At 37.8% G+C, this 20489-nt stretch overlaps 1 protein-coding gene across 1 annotated transcript; it reads right to left on the bottom strand.

The window, feature by feature from the left end:
• Positions 1–709: 709 nt before the first annotated feature.
• LOC143621274 (uncharacterized) lies at positions 710–1549 on the bottom strand. The gene is made up of 3 exons (XM_077092751.1): positions 1442–1549; positions 1051–1312; positions 710–999 (listed from the first exon to the last, which is right to left on the bottom strand). Exons 1-3 carry the CDS (start codon positions 1547–1549, stop codon positions 710–712), a joined length of 660 nt encoding a protein of 219 aa, XP_076948866.1.
• Positions 1550–20489: the final 18940 nt, after the last annotated feature.

Here is a 20489-nt window from a genome sequence, read left to right as displayed (position 1 = left end):
TCACCAACCCAAAAAATCAACAAAGTCTATAAAAAGAGAACAAACGCATCCCACAAACACACAACAAAAAATTTGAAAAAAGAAAATGAATCCTGGAAATGTTACTGTTAAAAGCATTTTTCGAGCAAGAATCAACATGGAGCTTGAAAAAGACTGCAATCGGCTACGAGTAGTCGAATATACAAAAAGGTGTGTGACAAATGAAGCAAAAAAAAACCGATGCTCTTCACAAAGAAGTTCTGAAGCAACCAGATAGCACATTCAAGACACAGGAACTAACCTACCTGGAAAAGCAAGCTTCATACTATGGTCAACTTCAAGATGTGCTAGAGAGAAATGCTCACAAGGTGACGGTGAATAAAAGAGTAAATCGTGAAGGGGCCGAAGAGATCCTCGACAACTAGGGTTTCCTATTGACTGCTGGTGTGGTGGTGTGATGTGGTGATGGTGTGGTATGGTGGTGTGGTAGAATAAAATAAGTTTGTGAATATGTTAAATATGATCCTCTTTTGTAACCTCCTTTTTCAACCGGATTTAATATAAAATCTATTTAGTATCAGTTTATTTACACGTTCTTATTTGTTCCATTATACAAACTTGCACGTTCCATGAAATATAAAACATTTTCTTATACGTTCCAGTATACAAACTTGCACGTTCCATGAAATATAACACAGAAAAAATATAAACAAAACAATAACGCTAAAAACTATTCTTCTTGAAGTTGAGGACAAGTTCGACTGTTATGACCCTGTTTATGACAAACTTTGCATTCCCTATATTTCTTCCCAGGCTGACTTATAGCATTCTCTTTCTGAGATTTAATCCGTTTATGTGAACCGCAACCCTTATTCTTAATACCACTAGACACACGGACAGTCACCTCTGATGGTTGATCATACACTAGAATAGCAGCAAACCTATCCCTTTTTGATAAATGAGTTCTTTTGTATCTTGTCTCATCGGCTTGTTTGATCATAATTTTCATTTGATCCCTGACTTTAGTAAGTTCATCAACATCAGTTGCGTAGCTATTTATGAGATACTAACCAGCCAATGTTATTTCCGTTTCGATCTCTTTGACTTTTAAAGTTTTGTCATTACCAAAAGTTGAAATTGGAGCAGTTCTAGGATTAACACCAGCATCTCTCTTCCAACGATCGACCATGTATTTCTTCGGAAATCTTGTAACTCTAAACAAATTTAAAATATAAAGGCTGTGACGACACAATAACCCATAATGTTCAAATCTTTTGCATCCGCAAGAAATCGTCGAATCAATTCCTCCCTCACCTTCCTTCTTAAACAAAACCTGACACACAAAAATATATTAAAATACTTTAAAACATTCTGTCAAAAAATCAAATAAACTTTTAAAAAATGTTTTAATATGTTCTAAAACATTCAAGCAAAAAAAATAGAATCTTTAACTAATTCATACCTCCAAACAGCCTGAAACGTATGCATTAAAGTCAAATACTGAAAACCTCACAAAATTTTCTTTTTCAGTTGATTTAAAACATGCTACACCGCTCCTAATATGATACATTTCATCTTGGAAATCATTAAAAATAGCCTTATAGCATGGGCAATAGCCATGGTTCTTTTAATAGATATTATGTGACATTCCTTTTATGGATATTTATACAAGGTTAAGATATGTATGTATGTAAGATATGTGTATGTATTGTATGTCGCCTGATTAACTAGAACTCACTCAGCGTAGCTGACTTTTAGTATGCACACAGGTGAATATGATTAAGGAGCTAGCATGAAGTTGGCACATGACACTGATTGAGCGGCTGGCATCTGAAGATGAAAGAAATGGTGTTTTAAATATGATGTTTATTATCATAGTTTTAAAGAAAAGATTTGATGTTTTGTAATGAATGATTTAACTTAACGTTTCCGCGAAGGTTTTAATAAACTCTGATTTGTAGAACTGTGTTTATGAGTAAATCCAACGCTAAAGTAAGGCTACCGGGATCGGGGCCTTACAAGACTTATATTTAGTACTTGATGGGTGCCCGCGTGATGCACTGGGAACACAGACCGTTGATAATAGTTTGGTTTCAGTTTTTAACAGTTTTGTTTCAGTTTACGACGACAAAAAACCGCTACTAATTTTTTATTTAAAACTCATCAAAACCGGATTGCAAACACGCTACGTAAATGTTGATTTCTTTAACTAAAAAAAACTAAGGCGATATCATACTCAAATTAAAGAGAATAAAATTCTCATTTTTATGGTGGCCGGTTTTTAGAAAAAATATTTAGGATTAATTCACCATTTCATTATATAGAAACATAGATATTACATCAACATAGCAGGTAGGCGGGCAACAAGCTGCGCTGCCACCCCTTTCTGAATTGCAAACCCTAACCTGCTAAAGACATACCCCTGCCCCTTTGGAGTCGACACATTGCTATGCACAACCCGTTGGACCCTGGTTAGGAAACGGATAGCTTCCGGTGCCAAGGAGCCAAAGGTATCAAAAGCCAAAGGGACAAAAACATGTTGGTTCTCTTCGCAGGCTTTAGCATGTTTCTCCACCTTCTTTGTTTCAGCCCTTTTCATTGCTTGCCCAGCTACAAACCCATTATCCCTCAAACCGGCTAAGGGGAGATACCCCTGTGAGGTCAACACAAGCGTGTTTTCCCCCGGCCCAACCAAAGACGAGAAAATCTGCCGGTCGTAGAGTGGATCTCCCTTCCGTGGGGACTGTAAGGAAGTTTATGGGGGCTTCCTTTTTAGCTGATATCCCAGCTCGCCTTAAGATGTCCGTTTAAAAGTCGTAAGCGAAAGTTGGGTTAAATGTGAAATTAAAAATTATGTATGGTTGAAAGTTAAAGGGTTAAGGTTGTAACTATTACTTAAATTCACAAAAGTTAATTAAAGTTGATGTGGGAATATTGTAACTATGTTTAAAAAATTTAAGTTTAGTGCTTCATATATGTTTTAAATGACTATTTTGCCACTCTTCAACATGTTATGTAAGTTGTACCGTTTGTTAATTAAGTTGCAAATTACTTAAAACCTAAGTGTCTTAATTTGCCCATGAGTTATGTATTATATATAGTATAGATATATCTCTTACTTTGTTATTAGCATTTATAGTTGAGATATGCATCTTGTAAAAGAAGTTTGTTAGAATTTTAAATATATATAAACGAAACCTCCCTATATTCTCTCAAGCCATCAGATTGTTTTATTTGTAAATGGAGGCATCTCATGCATTTTACCCGAAGTCACGGGCATGGGTCACACTAAACCCAGATAGCCCTTAAACGGGTTATAACATCTCATTAAATTAAATATTAATCTCACCAAATATTTAATATGAAAATCCTATAAAATATGGATATACTAGAAATTAGTATCCGATTTTTTTAAAAGGATATAATTTATAATTAGGAACTAGTTTTATAGTAAAAAGATAAGCAGATCATGAATCTCACCAAACCCAAATTGCTTTTAAATCGGTTTATAACATGTCATTTATTTGTGAAACTCTTTCATTATCAAACCCTAAGTATATTATTAACTTTATTACAATAAATAAAGTTAAAATCCAAAAAAGTATATAAATATTAGAAAGGAATGGTTTTGGTCAAAAATCGTTTAAGGATCAAATAACCAAATTTGTAAGGTGAGGTTTAGTTCTATGATGATAATATCGATTATGTAAAGATTGTAAACACAATGTAAGGCCCCGTTCCCGGTGCCTCACTTTAACGTTGGATTTACTCATGAACACAGTTCTTACAAATCAGAGTTAATTAAAACTTTTCGCGGAATATAAAACATCAATCATTCGTTACAAAACATTAAATTTTTTCTTTGATACCATAACACAAAACATTATATTTAAAACATCGCTTCTTCCATCTTCAGATGCCAGTCGTTCAATCCATGCCATGTGCCGTTCTCATTCTAGCTCTTCAGTCTGATCACCTGCGTGCATACTAAAGTCAGCTACGCCGAGTGAGTTCTAGTTAATCAAGCAACTTATCATACGACCACTACAAGCATTATATACGTATCTGAAGACACATAGTCCACTATCTAACCTGCTCACCTTACCACTTAACCTCTTATTTACTCCTACAGCTTAGCCACTTTAATAACGAATATCGTTATGCCACTTTGCCACTTTAATAACGAATCACGTTATGCCACTTTAATAACAAATAACGCTATGCCACTTTAATAACGAAGTCACGCATAGGCTTACACTACCACGTACTATCGTCATGCCACTAACACCCTTACTAGACCCTTGCTACCTCTATCACGACCTACCTCTACTTGTCTACAACACACTTTAAATCATTACATCATTTACATAATAACCAAGTCACATCACAACATTTACACACATTAATAACCACTTGAGGATCATTCCCGAATGACGGTACGTGCAATATTCGAAGATCGTTCGCACACCGACTAACGTTACCTTCCCTGTCTACACGTACAATATCCGAAGATCATTCACGCACTAACAGACATCCATTCATAACATATATAAATATATCACATCAACATTATAGCATACACTTACCACTTAAGGTAAGCGTATTCGCACTTCACATCGAATATGAACACAGCCCCGAAAACATAACAAGGAAATGGGGCTAGAAACTCACCTGAACTCGGTTACGTTCACTGCTATAGGTTATTCCTTTCTTGAGTTGTGCACAGCTAACTGTATAATAATTACATGTATCAATTAACTATCACTACTCATCGTATTTCTAGTTGAATTATATCCCCCAACAGACGGGGGTTAGGGGGCAGCGCTTCTGGCAGCGGGGTTTAGGGGCGGCAGCCCCTAGGAGGGTCCAAGGGGCAGAGCCCCTGGCTGGGGTCAAGCTGCCAGGTTAGTTTGGAATAATTTTATTTACCTTAACTGTCTTAACACAATTTTCATTAGAATTTTAAATTATTATTTATTCGCCATCACATTTTCTATAACGAATTAAGCATAATTTGTTATCATATCACACTCTAATTTGTTATCCGCTTCATTGTCTTGATTCGTTAGCTTAATTCGTTAGTCTGGTTCATCATTCGGATTCGTTATCTCAGTTCGCTAGCCTAATTCGTTATTTATCCTTAGCGAATTACTTAGCGATCTGTTTCTAGTTCGTCATCCCACCCTAACGAATTGCCATAACGGACTAATGATCCTTTATATAACGAATTAACGCTAATTCGTTAGATTTCCGTAACAAATTAGGGTTAGGGTTTTGTCAGACGTTAGACGTCGCATCTGATGTGACACAACCTCAGGCGCCGCCATTGCCGGAAAAACGGGATCTCGCCGGAAACGCGAGATCTCGCTCGTTTCACCACCGTTTTCATCGTTTTTCATCCCGTTCGATCCAGATCTGAGCTAGGGTGAACCCTAAGCTCATCTTAGGTTCGGTTTAAACCCGATTCTACCCAGATCTCGTGACTTCAACAGTTTAACGGTGTTGGCTCGTTGTTTCGTCACTAAATCTAACGGGTTTGGATCTCTACAATATCATACTATCATTACCTCGGACCGGGATCGATTCTTCTTCTTGGTCTCTGTAACATCCGACCCCTCGCACCACCAATATTGTCCGCTCTGCCCACGAAGAGCTCACGGATTTGTTTTTGGTTGCCCTAAACGCGTTGGTGATTGAAGAGGCAAGACATTACTTATGAACCAGTGATCTCTCTTGTCCACGGCCGATGTGGGATAGCCTAAGAGTGGGAAGATGTTGCGTTTGCCAAGGGTGTTACAGACAACCCCCCTTTGGACTCATCGTCCTTGATGAGGCGTGTCCCAACATCCCGAACGGCACAAGAGTGGCTTTGATACCAGTTGTAACATCCGGCCCCTCGCACCACCAATATTGTCCGCTCTGCCCACGAAGAGCTCACGAATTTGTTTTTAGTTGCCCAAAACGCGTTGGTGATTGAAGAGGCAGGACATTACTTATAAACCAGTGATCTCTCTTGTCCACAGCCGATGTAGGATAGCCTAAGAGTAGGACGATGTTGTGTTTGCTAAGGGTGTTACAGTTTCTGCTAGAGAGAGAAAGTAGGAGGAGAGAGAGCTAAGTGTATTTTTTGGTGGTGTATGGAATATGTGTAAATGAAGGGATTAAGGCATAATGAAGGTATTTATATGATGGGTCATGGGCTTGAGCCCATGGTCTATCTTCCTTCCATTTTAACCCAAGTCCATTACCCTTATTACCTAACCCAACACAAACCCGATTCGTATTAACTCATACTTTATTTAATTATTTCCCCGCTAACCCGAGTAACCTTCCCACTAATATTAATTAATATAACTAATATTATTTTTAGAAATTTCGGGATGTTACACACAAACACGAGGATTTGATACGAGGAAAAGCCCTTGATCACAAAACCCCGGGTGATGACAAATTGTCTATCACCACTTTATTAATGTAAAAATCAGGTTACAAGGGTGGAGTTTATAAGTGTGTGTACGAACTGCTTAGAGAGCTCTTGAGATAGTGTTGATGAACGTGAGCTGCAAGTGAATGTATGTGTGTTACCAGTGAATGTGTTCGTGACCTAAAATTGATCATAAACTCAGTTTATTACTAAAAATAACAACTAACAAACAAGCCCTACAAATACGCCATCTTCCCGCTATCTCCATCCATGACTTTTGACCACGTGTTTGACAAGTCCAGTAGCGAGATATCAGGTGGAATAGGTCTTGTAGCCGTTACACTTATTAAATATCAACCTGTACACAAGAAACAATTGTTAAGAATACTAATTACTGATGATCCTTGATCCTAATACAACTCCAGAGTTCTTCGAAAGGATAATTGATCTAGACTTGTCTTCAAGAATAACATATCCTTAGTATTCAATTATTTGTGGCCTAATAATTTCCCCCAATTTGGCGGTTGATGATAAATTCACAACTGTCAAATTGCATTCATATTTCAAAAAGCTGCCAAAAAGATTAGGTGAAAAGACACAAATAGGGATTAGATAAAAAATAACTAATTAGCTTAGGGATTAAAGATAAAAAACCAGCTCCCTTTTTATTCTCCTCATTCTGGAAGCTTCTCATCTTCCATCCAATCTAGTTCAGGTAATCCTTTATCCCCTTCTTTCCTTTATATTCCATATTGTTTGATGTCTATCAATATTTGTTCTTTAAATTCGTCCAGCCAGATGGACGGAGACATGAAAAGTTAAGGGTTTTTACAAAACCCTTCATCGAAATTTGCAAATTTACCGACCCTGAGATTGACCAAATAGCATATTGTTTTTCTCCCAACACCGTATTCAGACCTTACGATTCTTCTACCTCATGCGATGTATCATCGAAGGTATGGGTCTGCTTTCCGGCCTGTCCTTTCTTGCTCGGTTACTCGTATCCATTCCCAGAATTTACCCAAAGATGCTTCACCCTGACCAACATTAGCTATATCCAAGCTATGCCTATGATCTGGCGTACTTTATTCACCCTTGAGGAAATCATAGCTGACCACGACCTTGAGTTCGGACTTTCTGAACTGTCATACATATACTCTCTGTACACCCATAGTTCCACTCGCTTCTTGCTCAAATCCAAACCTCATCAGCCTATTCCGCTTGAAAATGTCACTCAAAATGACCCTCATTAGAAAAACCAGTTTTTCTTTATCAAGCGAGATTCTATCCCAAATGGGAATACCCTTCCTACCAAGTGGATAAGGCGGAGTAGGATTACTGCATTTATTGTTGTTTCTTGATTAGGGTTGAACACTGATTTGTTTCATTTGTATGCAGTTGACAACTTTGCACATTTGGCCAAGCTTCCAGGAACCAAAGAAAGAGTAGTTGCATTCCTCAAATTGAGCCCAACTATCCGGTCTTTCAAAATCAGGATCTTCGATTCTGATTCAGAAACTGAACAGCCATACATCTCTCCTCAAAGCTATATGTCAAGTAAGTAGAACCATAAGGATAAGTATTTTGATTTTATAAATATAAAAAGAAAAACTTATATGTTTTGTTGTGTTTGAAGACATGTCTAAGTCTGTCAACAAGCCTGCTGCCTAATTCTCTCTTGATGATATCGACCACTTGATTTCTCCGAAGGTAGTCAAGAAGGAATCATCCAAGTCTACCCCTATTCCTAGTCCTCACATTGTGACTACCATAGCTAAGGCTCAGTCAGGAAAGAAGAGGAAGCTACCAGAACCTCAAGCCGAAGTCTAGGATGTTGAGAAGCATATTCAAGAAGCGGTCACTCAGGCGGTTACTCAGTTAAGGATCCTTTATTCTTCTCGTAAGTCTTGTTTGATAATTGTTGTTGATCCCAAGTTTATGGCTCACAGGGCATCCAAGGTTTCCATCCTTACTACGGGTCAATCATCAAGGATCTCAAGGACACTCTGATAGGAATGAGGACTCTTGCTGCTGCCAAGGATAAGCTAGTTTCTAAACTCACAAAGGAAAAGAAACAAGCTGACTCCCAAGTCCATGCCATGGAAATGAAGATGAAAGATGGGATCAAGGCAGCTACTGATGAAGCAAAGATGTCTGCGGCAAAGCTGATTCTCCAAGCAAGGATCCAGTTCGTGTCTGAGGAAAATGATCCTTCTTTTGACATGGCTAATTGGGAGGTGGATGAGTGGAAGAAGTCATTGGCAAGGCTTGGAGTGGTAGAAGAAGAGGAGGAGGAGGATGGTGAAGAGAACAAGACTGCAGAGGAAAATGAAGCTGGAACCAGTGGTGTGAAGGATGCGGGTGAGAAGGATAAAGGAAAGGAGGCAGCAACTGATGGGGATGTTGTGGAGACGGGAAGTGAAGGATGATAAAGACAAGGCCAGAGCCCGTTTTTTTTATTTTGTTGATGTTTTCAGGATATTTTGTTGTGTGCTTTAAGACAATAGTAATCTAGGATGAAGGATCTATGATCCTTAAGACAATTATCAAGGGTAACAAAGGTGGAGGGATCCTCTGTTTATGGGGATGAAGCCTTTGATGCCATTGCCTTTTATTTTCATGCACTTGGTTAAACTATTAGTAACAACTTAATTTAACCCGGATGGATGGTCCATGTTTAAATGGTGAAATCTGGGTTAGCTTTTGGAAATTTTGAGTAAGTTTAATAAACAATATCTTTTGACTATCCACTTGTTATTTGTTATTCTGAAAGTAAATTTGATATAGTCTTAGTCTTGTTGAAGTTTTAAGAAAAAATTTTGAGTAAAAAGTTCTAAGGATAGAATACCCTTGTAATAAGTATATTAAGGATCTTAAATCCTGACAAAAAAGAGTTAATGAAAGATTTTATCCAAGTAAATGTAAATTGTTATCCAAGTAAATGTAAATTGATAAGTAGAAATCATACCATAAGGTCCAATTAGACCTAAGTTACGATAGGTATTGAGCCTTCTGTGATCCTTGTAAAGATAAGTTAAGGATCTTGAATCCACAGGTGTTGTTACTTCTATAATCATCATATTTGAACTTAGGATACTTGTGGCAAATAACTTATGATATTATCTGGGATTAAACCCAACAATTTGGGGACAAGCCCATAAATAAACTGGGGACAATCCCGTGCAACTGGGGACAAGCCTGTGTAACTGGGGACAAGCCCAAAAACTGGAGAAAAGCCCAAACTAGGGACTGGCCCAAACCGGGATTTTGCCCAAACTTGAGATAACATGAAAATTTTATAAACCGGTGGTATGGTACATCTACCATAAATCGTAGGATCCTCCATATAGCCGAAGACAACGAAATTGTCAGCCACTAAGCGTGTAATGGTCCCGCTACCCCAGACTATACGTTGGATAACGTGCGCTTCAGGTGAGAGTGTAGAAACTTTAATTTATAAGAAAGGTAAAAACCTTTAAACCTTGGAAGATTTAACCTTCGGGGGTCATACCTTAATCGTGGGCTAGGCCAAAGGAAAAAATAGTGCACCTTAAGTATGAGGGAGAGGTGGCCAACCTCTTAGTCATTAAACCCTTTGTAGAAATCACTGCATTGTTATTTAAAACTTGGAAATAATAACGTTATGAATATATTATCCTTAAATTAATAAGAATCTTAAATGAATAAATGATCAGATAGATATTACCAATTTTAGGATCCTTGATCCTTTAAGGATACTTGATCCTTATTAGAAAAAGTACTTGAGATGGATAGCATTCCATGCTCTTGGTAACTGATGTGCGTGCGCGTGAGTGCTTAAGATATAAGAGGTTTGGATATTTAGCCGCACAAGATCGTGTTTTAAATTTATAAAAGTGATTTCTACTAAGACTAAACACACAAAAAATAGGAAAGTGTACCTATCGTATATGCAGAATAGTATTGGTAAGAACCAAGTATCGATCCGTGGACACAAATGTTTCTAACAATCAATCGTCGTTTTACTTCAATCGGAGGTTTTAATCATATTAGGGTTGATTTTTGAACTTTTTATAAAATATAAATACTTATATGTAATATATAGGTGACCAATATGAGTAATTCTAAACAAGTAGTTCAATTATATGAAGGTTACCATCTAAGATCAAGAATCCACTCCATTGTGACCTGATGATTATTAAATAAACATGTGATAAACTTGTCGTAATAATATATGATAGGACAGCCCCTCATTTCTAAGTGAGCGTATCCTATGATATAAAAGAAAGTAGCATGCGCTTTTTAAAGTCAACCCTTTCCTAATGTCATTCTACCACGAGAATGTCAGTTTGAGTTGACAAGTAGTTTAGAAAAGTAGAAAGATTAGGATTGACTTCGATTTCTCAAATACCAATTCTAAAAACTTTGGGAGGTTATAGTTCATCACACAACCTCCCCTTGGTTGATTTAAGTAGGTTATAATTGCACATTTCTTTAACATATGATTTCTTTAACTACCATGATAACCCAAGAAATCATGTTAACGATGTTATTTCAGAATTACCAAAACTAGAGAAATAGATCATAACTTATATCTCATCATTTCTAAATACAATATAAGGATCCATGTTTCGATAAGTTATCAAAGTATTCTATCTTTCAAGAACATGAATCGATCATGAATGATTGTCAATATGATTGCCAATCACCAACTTTGAATTGTTGAATTAAGATGGTGAAACATATCTCATCAAAAGATAATTGCAAGATAACCATGTCCTTTACTAAACTAAATCACATGTTTTATATAATCATTAAGTAAAAAAAAAAGCTTCTTCATAGATTTTAGATGGTAAATGGAGTTTAGCTCATAATGAGCATGGTTATGAACATTAGAGTGGATGATGATAACAAACACATGATTAAACTAGAACAATCAAACCAAATGTGGATGAATATTCCTTCTTAATGATGATGATGGTTGATGTTGATGGTTAATGATGATGGTTGATGATGATGACCTCCAAGCCTTCAAACTCCTCACAAGATCTTCAATATGAGTGTCAGTGGGTGTTTTTAAAAGTGAAAACCGTATAGAATTCTCTTCAAACCACACTTGATCAATGCAACACGAGCCACTATTTATAGGCAGTCTGGAGCATGAAGCACGGCCCCGTGCTTAGGTAGGCATGCCCCGCGCTTTTATTGACATGTGCTAAATTCGTTTTGTCTTTTTGTTGAGGGTGACCACGGCCCCGTGGTCAAGAGGCACGGTACCGTGCTTTTGTTCCCAGGATTTGTCTTTTCTTGTAGATTTTTGTCTTTTCTGGTGTTTAGAAGCATGGTGGCGTGTTTCTTGAGGCATGGGGGCATATTTCTTCCTTTTCTTGTGTTTTCTTCCGTTTTTCTTCGTCTTTTCAATCGTTTCTTCATTTGGGGCTTGGTTTTACCTGAAATTATATTTTATTACGATAAGTAGCCTTCTGTGCTATGTTATTTGATAGAAGTTGCAGTTTTTAGAGATTATTTGATGCTAAAAAGATGTATAATTTTATATACATCAGTAACCTGTCGCCTTTCATGGTGAGCAAATGATATGCCCCCTTTCCTGCCTCCGACTCGATCAGATAAGGACCTTCCCACTTAGGTGCTAGCTTTCCATCTGCCGAATTTGTTGTATTCTGGAAGGCATTCCTCAAGACCAGATCTCCTTCTTGAAATCTTCTGATCCTATACTCTTGTTGTATGCCCCAGCTACCCTTTGTTGATATGTCGCCATCTTGATCTTGGCTAGATATATCAGCTCTTCAACGGTATCCAAATCTTCGAGCAGGATTTCTCTGTTGGCTTCAGGATTATGGATGCTTGTTCTAGCTGTAGGAACCACCATCTCTATAGGAATTACTGCTTCTAATTCGAACACCAATGAGAAGGGTGTTTGGCCTGTTGCATTTTTTGGTGTTGTTCTATCAGCCCAAAGAACATATGAAAGTTCCTCAGCCCACTTGCCTTTCTTGGATCCTAGTTTCTTCTTTAAGTTGTTGATGATGATCTTGTTGCTTGATTCTGCTTGACCATTTGCTTGAGGGTGAACAGGTGTGGAAGTAATCATCTTGATGCCCCAACTGTCACAAAAGTTAGTAGTTCTTTTCCCAATAAACTGGGATCCATTATCACAAATAATTTCAGATGGGATACCAAATCTAGTTATATTTTAATGAAGGATATAACTTCCCTTTCTAGGACTTGCACGAATTCTTCTGCCTCAATCCATTTAGAGAAGTAGTCTGTCATAGCAAGCATAAAGACCTTTCCGCCTAGTGCCTTTGGTAGCTTACCAACAATATCCATTCCCCATTTCATAAAGGGCCATGAAGAGGATATAGGATACATCGGTTCTGCTGGCTGGTGAAGGATGTTTCCATGTCTTTGGCAAGCATCACACTTCTTTGAGTATTCCATTGCATCCTTCTTCATTGTTGGACAGAAGTATCCAGTCCTAAATATCATGGAGAATAATGCTCTTCCCCCTGTGTGGTTGCCGCAATCACCTTTGTGTAAGTCTTGGAGAACCTCTTGTATTTCAGGATTCTCAATGCATCTCAAATATGGACCTGCAAGAGATTTTCTATATGCAATATCATATAAAATAATGAATTGTGATACCTTGAATCTGAAAGTTTTAGGATTTTTTCCTATAGAAATTTCTCCATATTGGAGGAATTTTTTAATTGGAAGGATCCAAGATCCTGATTTTCGAGAGGATGAAGGATCCTTTTGCTCTTCTGTGCAATCCACTGTTACCTCCATAGCTTCTTGTTCTCAAATTGCCAGAGACAATATATGAATGATAGGAATATTTACATCATCTGAGATCTTCAATGATGATGCTAAGTTTGCTAAGGCATATTCCCCAGCATTTTCTTCTCTTGGTACCTGTATGATACTAAACACCTCGAAGGATTTTGCTAATTCCTTCACAATATCTAAATACTTGATCATATTCTCACCTTTCACGGTATAAGAGCCGTTAAAGTGGTTAGTTATAAGTAAAGAATCTATAACTTGAAGATACCTGATCCTCATTTGTTTGGCTAAGAGTAAACATGCGATAAGTGCTTTCTATTTTGCCTCATTGTTGGTGGTTTGAAATGCACATGCAATGGACTGGGGTATTATGTCCCCCTGTGGCAATTTCAGTAGGATACCTAATCCTGTTCCTCATACGTTGGATGCTCCATCAGCTTCCTTCTGTATATCACTACTAATATCAGCCACAAACTCTGCAAGCGCTTGTGACTTAATTGTTGTTCTAGGCTCATACTGAATATCATATGCACTCAGTTTCACAACCCACTTGGTCATCCTTCCTGACAATTCTGGTTTTCTAGGCATATTCTTAACAAAATAATTAGTTCTCAAAATAGTGTCTCAACTTGGTTGAGGCCATAATCAAAGCAAGAATTAATTTTTCTAGGTGAGAATACCATACCTCTGCATCTAAGAGGCTTTTACTTACATAATATACCGGGTGTTGTTGTCCTTCATGATCCTTGGCCAGAACAGCACTGACTGCATTACATGATACGGCTAAGTATAGAGACAGTGGCTCACCATCAATTGGCTTCATCAAAGCAGGCACTGAGGATAGATAATCCTTAAGGGCCTTTAGTGCATCCTCATGCCTTTGAGTCCATTCAAAATTTTTATTCTACCTCAAGATATCATAAAAGTCTTTTCACTTCTCTGAGGATCTGGAAATGAATCTGTTGAGTATTCTTCTCGTCAGTCTTTGGACATCCTTAGCATTCCCAGGAGACTTCAAACTGATGATGGCCTCTATCTACTCAGGGCTCGCTTCTATTCCCTTTTTGGTCACCATGTATCCAAGAAATTTCCCAGCCTTAACACCAAAATGAAATTTTGACGGGTTCAGCTTCATGTTGTACTGATCCAAGATATTGAATGCTTCTTCAAGATCTTTGAGGTGATCCTTTGCCCTCTTTGACTTTACCACCATGTCATCTATGTAGACTTCCATGGTCTTGCCTAACTGGTCCTTGAACATCATGTTGACCAATCTTTGATATGTTGCCCCCGCATTTCTTAGTCCAAATGGCATAGCAATATAACAGTATATGTCGGTAGGAGTCATGAATGTTGTATCCTCCTGGTCAGATGGTTCCATCTGAATTTTTTGAAATCCAGAGGAAGCATCCACAAAGGTAAGCATCTCATGTCCTGCCGTTGCATCCATCATGGAGTCTATATGTGGTAATGGGAAAGGATCCTAGGGGCATGCCTTGTTTAAATCGGTGAAATCGACACACACCCTCCAATTTCCATTCTTTTTAGAAACAAAAACCACATTAGCCAACCATCGAGGATACTTAACCTCTCTGATCATACCGGCCTTAAGAAGTTTTTCAACTTCTTCTTGTATGATCGTGTTCCTCTCAAGAGCGAATTTCCTTCGCTTCTGATGAGCGGGTTTAATAGAATGATCAAGGCCTAACTTATGAGTAATTACCTCCTTAGAAATACCAGTCATGTCTGAATGTCTGAAGGCAAATGTGGATTTTCTTCGCTTTAGGAAGGATACTATATCCTCCTCGATCTTGCTCAGGATACCGGATCCTAGGAAAACCTTCACGTCTGGATCCTCGGGATCTAAGGATACTTCTTTTATATCTCGCTCTCGAGCCTCCAACATGTTCCTAGGATGCTGCTATGGTTGCTATGCTATCGTCTGTTTAGCTGTTGGTTTCATGGACGAAGAGTAATAGTTATTGGCTTCTACTTGGTCACCATCTATCCTTACCACTCCCCAAGGAGTCAGTAGTTTAATGCACTGATGGTAAGTAGAGGCTACAGCCTTCATTCCATGTAGCCAAGGCCTGCCTAGAATAAGATTGCAACAAGATAGGTTATCAATAACAATTTTTATAAGAGTTTAACCCTTTAATGTATATTGGGAGTTTGATGTCCCCCAATGTTTTCTTGGTTTCGCCACTGAAACCAACTAGCACCGACGTCCTCGGGATGATCTCCGAGTCTGGGATATTCATTTTCTAGAGTACATCATGTCGGATGATGTTGACCGAGCTTCCATCATCGACTAGGATCTTGCGCACATAATGGTTAGCAATAAACAGAGTTACAATCAAACTGTCGTGGTGAGGATCCTAGATGCTTGATTTATCTTCTTCATCAAAGAATATTCTTTTGTAAGTCGTCAAATTGGTGGATATGACCGGTCGTTCCCCATTCTCCAACTTGGTTTCTTTGGCGTGCCTTTTTGCCGAAGAGAAAGACGTGTCGCATATATCTGAGCCACCGGAGATGAAGTTGATCACTTATGCATCTGGTGGGGGCGGAGTCATTTTTTGAGGGACCTCTTCAGGATCCTGGATCCTTGACTTTTTTCTCCCCAATAGTTCCTTAAAATGGCCCTTGCTTAGGAGGTATCCAATTTCTCTCCTTTAACTAATGCAGTCATCCGTCGTATGGCCAAAATCCTCATGGAATGCACACCATTTGGATTTGTCTCTGAAGGTCGTTGACTTCTCGTTCTTTTGAGGCCACCTTGCTTTCTCTCCTAGATCCTTCATGGCACAAATCAAGCCATGAGTATCCATAGAGAAGCAATACTCTGGGATGCTTGGGTAATCTTCATCATCGTCTCCTTCTTCAACAGCCCGGACGTTTGATTGTTGAATTTGGAGTAAGGCTTCGAGTTGTTGTTTCTGAACGAGGATCCTTGTTTCTTGTCAGAAGATTCTTGCTTCGTTTGAGCCCCTAACCATTCTTGAATCCTTTTGTCATCCTCCAGCCGTATGAATCTAAGTGCCTTGTTCCTTAATTCATCTAAAGTCCTACAAGGAGTCATCACAAGATCGTCATAAAAGGGGGAGCCCCTATTTAGTCCCATCTTGAATGCTTCCACAGCCGTAGCTATATCAAGATTAGGGATTTCTAGGGCCTCCCTACCAAACCTCGTAACAAAATACCTAATGGATTCATCATTAGGTTGGACAACTCTATATAAGTCACTAGTTAACTTTTCAAATTTCCTACTGCAAGAAAATTGGTTGTTGAACAAGTTAACTAAATGTGAAAAAGAAGTAACAGAAAAGGGAGGACGACTTAGTAGCCATTTGAGTGCAAATCATGTTAGTGTGGATCTGAAACCCTTGCATAGACAAGCTTCATTGAGTCTCTCAAGAATTGGATTGATCTCCATCCTTTCCCTATATTGAGTCACATGCTCTTCCGGATCAGTTGTTCCATCATACACTTTCATGTTGGGGGTTTGAAAGCGTTTTGGGATCTCCGCATCACATATTGGTGGAGCGAATCTGGATAACTTGTGGCTCCCTTCAGGTATTTCAGGGATTGGACGGACCAACCCTGGTACACTGGATATCATATCCTTAAGCTTCTGTAATTCCTTAGCCATAGCCTGGTTGATACATGCATCCTGCATGGAACCAAGATTAGCATCTAAGGATATAGGATTATATGAGTTACCTCTCTGTTGTGTGAATGTTAGCATCCCAGAAGAATAGCTGAGGTAAGAAGCGTCTGCTATGGGAGTTGGTCCACCAGAGGCAATGGTTTGCATGGGGATAATATCTCCTTCATGGACCTCCGAAGACCCCCGGTGTTGAATTCTGGAGGATCCTTGATTCTGGAGGAAGGATCCTTGATGCTGGGAGTTGAAGGATCCCTGATGATACAATCCGGAGGATCTTGGCTGAAGGATTGATGATCCTTGTTGGAGGAGAGAGTATCCTTGAGTTTGTAGATCCATGAACCCTGGATTAAGGATAGATGATACTTGTTGAAAAACTGAGGATCTCTGAGTTTGCTGACTCACGGATCCCGGTTGAAGGATAGATAATCCTTGCGCATGTTGAGCCAAGGATCTGGGAGTGGTAAAATCCAACATCCTCGGCATTAGAGGAGTCTGATCCTCTTCTGGCCTCTTGGTCCTTTTGAGATCTTCTATCTTCCAAAGGATCCTCTGGTTAGTCTTGTTCTGATGCTCCATGTAAGCTTTAACATGTAAAAACATAGCAGAAACATCATTGTTAGAGTTAACTACCGAAGTGGCAGCAGTGGTTCTTGAGCTTTGGAACACTGAAATTTGTGTCTTGTTTCCAGCCGCGGTGGTCCTTGGAGCTGTTGCTAGCGGGGGAGGCATCGGTGGCAAGGTTCTTTGTGGGTGAGAAACTGATGAAGGCATAGTGTATGAAGCAAAAGATTGTTGAGAGACCATTGAGAGTGATATGGGTATGAAAGGATGAATATTGATAGGGAATAATCTGGATTATAGCACCAATTGCTCCACGGTGGGCGCCAAATTGTTTTGGTTAAAAATCGTTTAAAGATCAAATAACCAAATTTGTAAGGTGAGGTTTAGTGCTATGATGATAATATCGATTATGTAAAGATTGCAAACACAAACACAAGGATTTGTTACGAGGAAAAGCCCTTGATCTTGTTCGGATCACCGCCACAAAAACCCCGAGTGATGACAAATCGTATATCACCACTTTATTAATGTAAAAATCAGGTTACAATGGTGGAGTTTATGATCAAAGGTTACAAAGTAGCTAAGTGTGTGTATGAACTGCTTAGAGAGCTCTTGAGATAGTGTTGATGAAAAGCAGCATCAAACAAAAACATATATACCAAACTTCTCTTACTAGATACATATCTATCTCAACTAAAAATGTTAATTACAAGGTAAGAGATATATCTATCTATACTCTATAATAAAAAACTACAAGTTTTGTCACTTGTCACTCTTACATTAAACCTCACCATTTTTAACAAATTTATAATTAGTAAAATAATAGTTACCATTTTTAAAATATATACTTATATAATAAAAGAATGGATTTCCACCAATTTCTCTTTTATATTTAACCAAATGTCTTCAAAGTGTCACATGACATTTTCTAATTTTTCATTTCATTAACTTTATTTCTTTCAAAATCTCTACCTATATAATAAAAGAGTGGATTTCCACCAATTCCTCTTTTATATTTAACCAAATGTCTTTAAAGTGTCACATGGCATTTTTCTAATTTTTTATTAATTTTATTTATTTTCAAACTCTCTACCTATATAATAAAAGAGTAGATTTTCACAAATTTCTCTTTTATATTTAACCAAATGTCTTCAAAGTGTCACATGGCTCAACCCAAAAATTGTAAAAGTTAGAAAATTAGCAATAGTTGAAATGTGTCAAAATTTGGGAAAGGGTTCACAGTCGATCTAACTCAACCCGACCTGCAAAATTTAAATTTAAAACGATTACTTCTTGAAATACATAATTTTTTTTCTTAAAAAACAAATATTAATGTATGATTCAAATCATTATTTTCATTTAAGTGCTCAAATACTTTTTCATATAGAGAAAAAAAGTATTGTCAAATATTTTTTTATAATAATTGAATAAGTCAATAATCGTAATTATATTTGCATATATGTTGTGAGTGGCCTCCTAATGTTTTTCTTTTTATTACTGCTAGCTTAAGTACTTACAAACTGGTCGGGTTGACTGATTCGTCAACACCTTTCTCAATTTCCTTCGAATTTTGAAAATACTGCACAACGGATCGGGTTGAGTGACACACTATTTTCTTTTCTGTTTTTTATTGGTTTCCCATTTTTCTTGAACAAACCTTGATAAAGTTTTACTTTTACCCCTTTTTTTACATTAATAGAAGTCACTGCTATAATAAAGGGTATTTTGGGTAATTTAAATATATAAAATTATATTTTTAGGCATGTAAAAGTGAGTTGTATACTTGTAATGTACCTTTTCATTGTTTATCTATGCAATATATTGATGCTAGACAGTCGCTATCTAGTCAAAAACACTTATAGTTCCTAATCACCTATGCAAGCTAGGGTAAGTAGGGTGTCGAACAGAAGGAGTATGTGGTCAATGCAAATTGTGTAAACAAGATTTAATATTATGAAGTAAATGGTTTTTAGCGCTGATCACACAAGCAAATAAGTTGGTTATAATAATGATTAAGCAGATTAACGAATTCAAGCAATTAACAAAGAAGACTCATCCCCGGGTTTCAAGAATGTAAATAAACAGTTTCTCATGCAACCTAACAGATTAATTATCATAGACTGACTAAAGACTGATTAATAAGTTAAACCTTAGGCACCAATAATCGCTAACACACGGCACTGGTTATCAAACGGTCCCTGCCAGTGCGACTCAACTAAGAGCAATTGTGTGCTTCATTTTATTCAAACTTAATCAAACAACCCTATGAGCAATTACTATAGCAACTGACAAACTAATCGTTCTGATCAACGTAAACCTAAACCGATTGAATGCACAGCAATACTAAATATCAATACTCATAGATCAATCAAGGACAATTACAAATATTATGTTCTTGGTTACAATCAAAACTGAAATAAATACAAACTCTACATCCCGGGAACAAATCGGAGACATTAGCCGTGCCTCGACATCATGGAATCGTCAAGAATGATGAAATGGAACATGTATGTGGTTTCGGTACGAACTAGAATGATGGAATCACCTTCTCCAAGCTCTGGAAATCGTCTCTTGTGTTCAAAACGAAGTTAAGTTCGAGTTTGATGAAAAATAATTTTAAAACCCTAATCTCCCGTCTGCACACCCCATCGCGATACGCGATGGGGTCTTCACTGTATCGCGATGGACCAGAAGTCAAACTTTATTAAACCACCCATCGCGATACGCCATCGCGATACGCGTATCACGATGGGCTATGTCACCAGCAATCTTTTTAAATATTTCTCGTTTTGCATGCTGGACGTCCCGGGTCTTCATCTCGTGCCTCAACAGGTCCAAATTGAGTACTTTAACACCTGTGACCTGAAATACAATAAACACGTATGAAGTATCGAACTTCCTACAATAAACGATTAAAACTAAGAAATAAACGAACTAAACTATATACAAATTAACCAACCATCATATATATATGTATAAAACATCATTTACTAACTTTCCATTTTTCCTGATTTGTCGTTTTGAAGGAACGATTATTATTGAAGCTATTAAAGCAATGAAGATAATTAA

This window comes from Bidens hawaiensis, unplaced genomic scaffold, assembly GCF_021521415.1.
Source record: "Bidens hawaiensis isolate Kalapana, Puna unplaced genomic scaffold, B.hawaiensis_p1.1 tig00002825_1, whole genome shotgun sequence".
Classification (NCBI taxonomy): domain Eukaryota; kingdom Viridiplantae; phylum Streptophyta; class Magnoliopsida; order Asterales; family Asteraceae; genus Bidens; species Bidens hawaiensis.
This window is presented reverse-complemented; position numbering and strand designations above follow the sequence as displayed.

Excerpts from the sequence above, each read along its gene's own strand:
- LOC143621274 (XM_077092751.1), bottom strand. The coding sequence starts at position 1,549 with ATGTATCATATTAGGAGCGGTGTAGCATGTTTTAAATCAACTGAAAAA. Across the intron at positions 1,313-1,441 it reads ACGTTTCAGGCTGTTTGGAG|GTTTTGTTTAAGAAGGAAGG; the intron begins GTATGAATTAGT and ends TTTGTGTGTCAG. Across the intron at positions 1,000-1,050 it reads AACGGAAATAACATTGGCTG|TCAGGGATCAAATGAAAATT; the intron begins GTTAGTATCTCA and ends AACTTACTAAAG.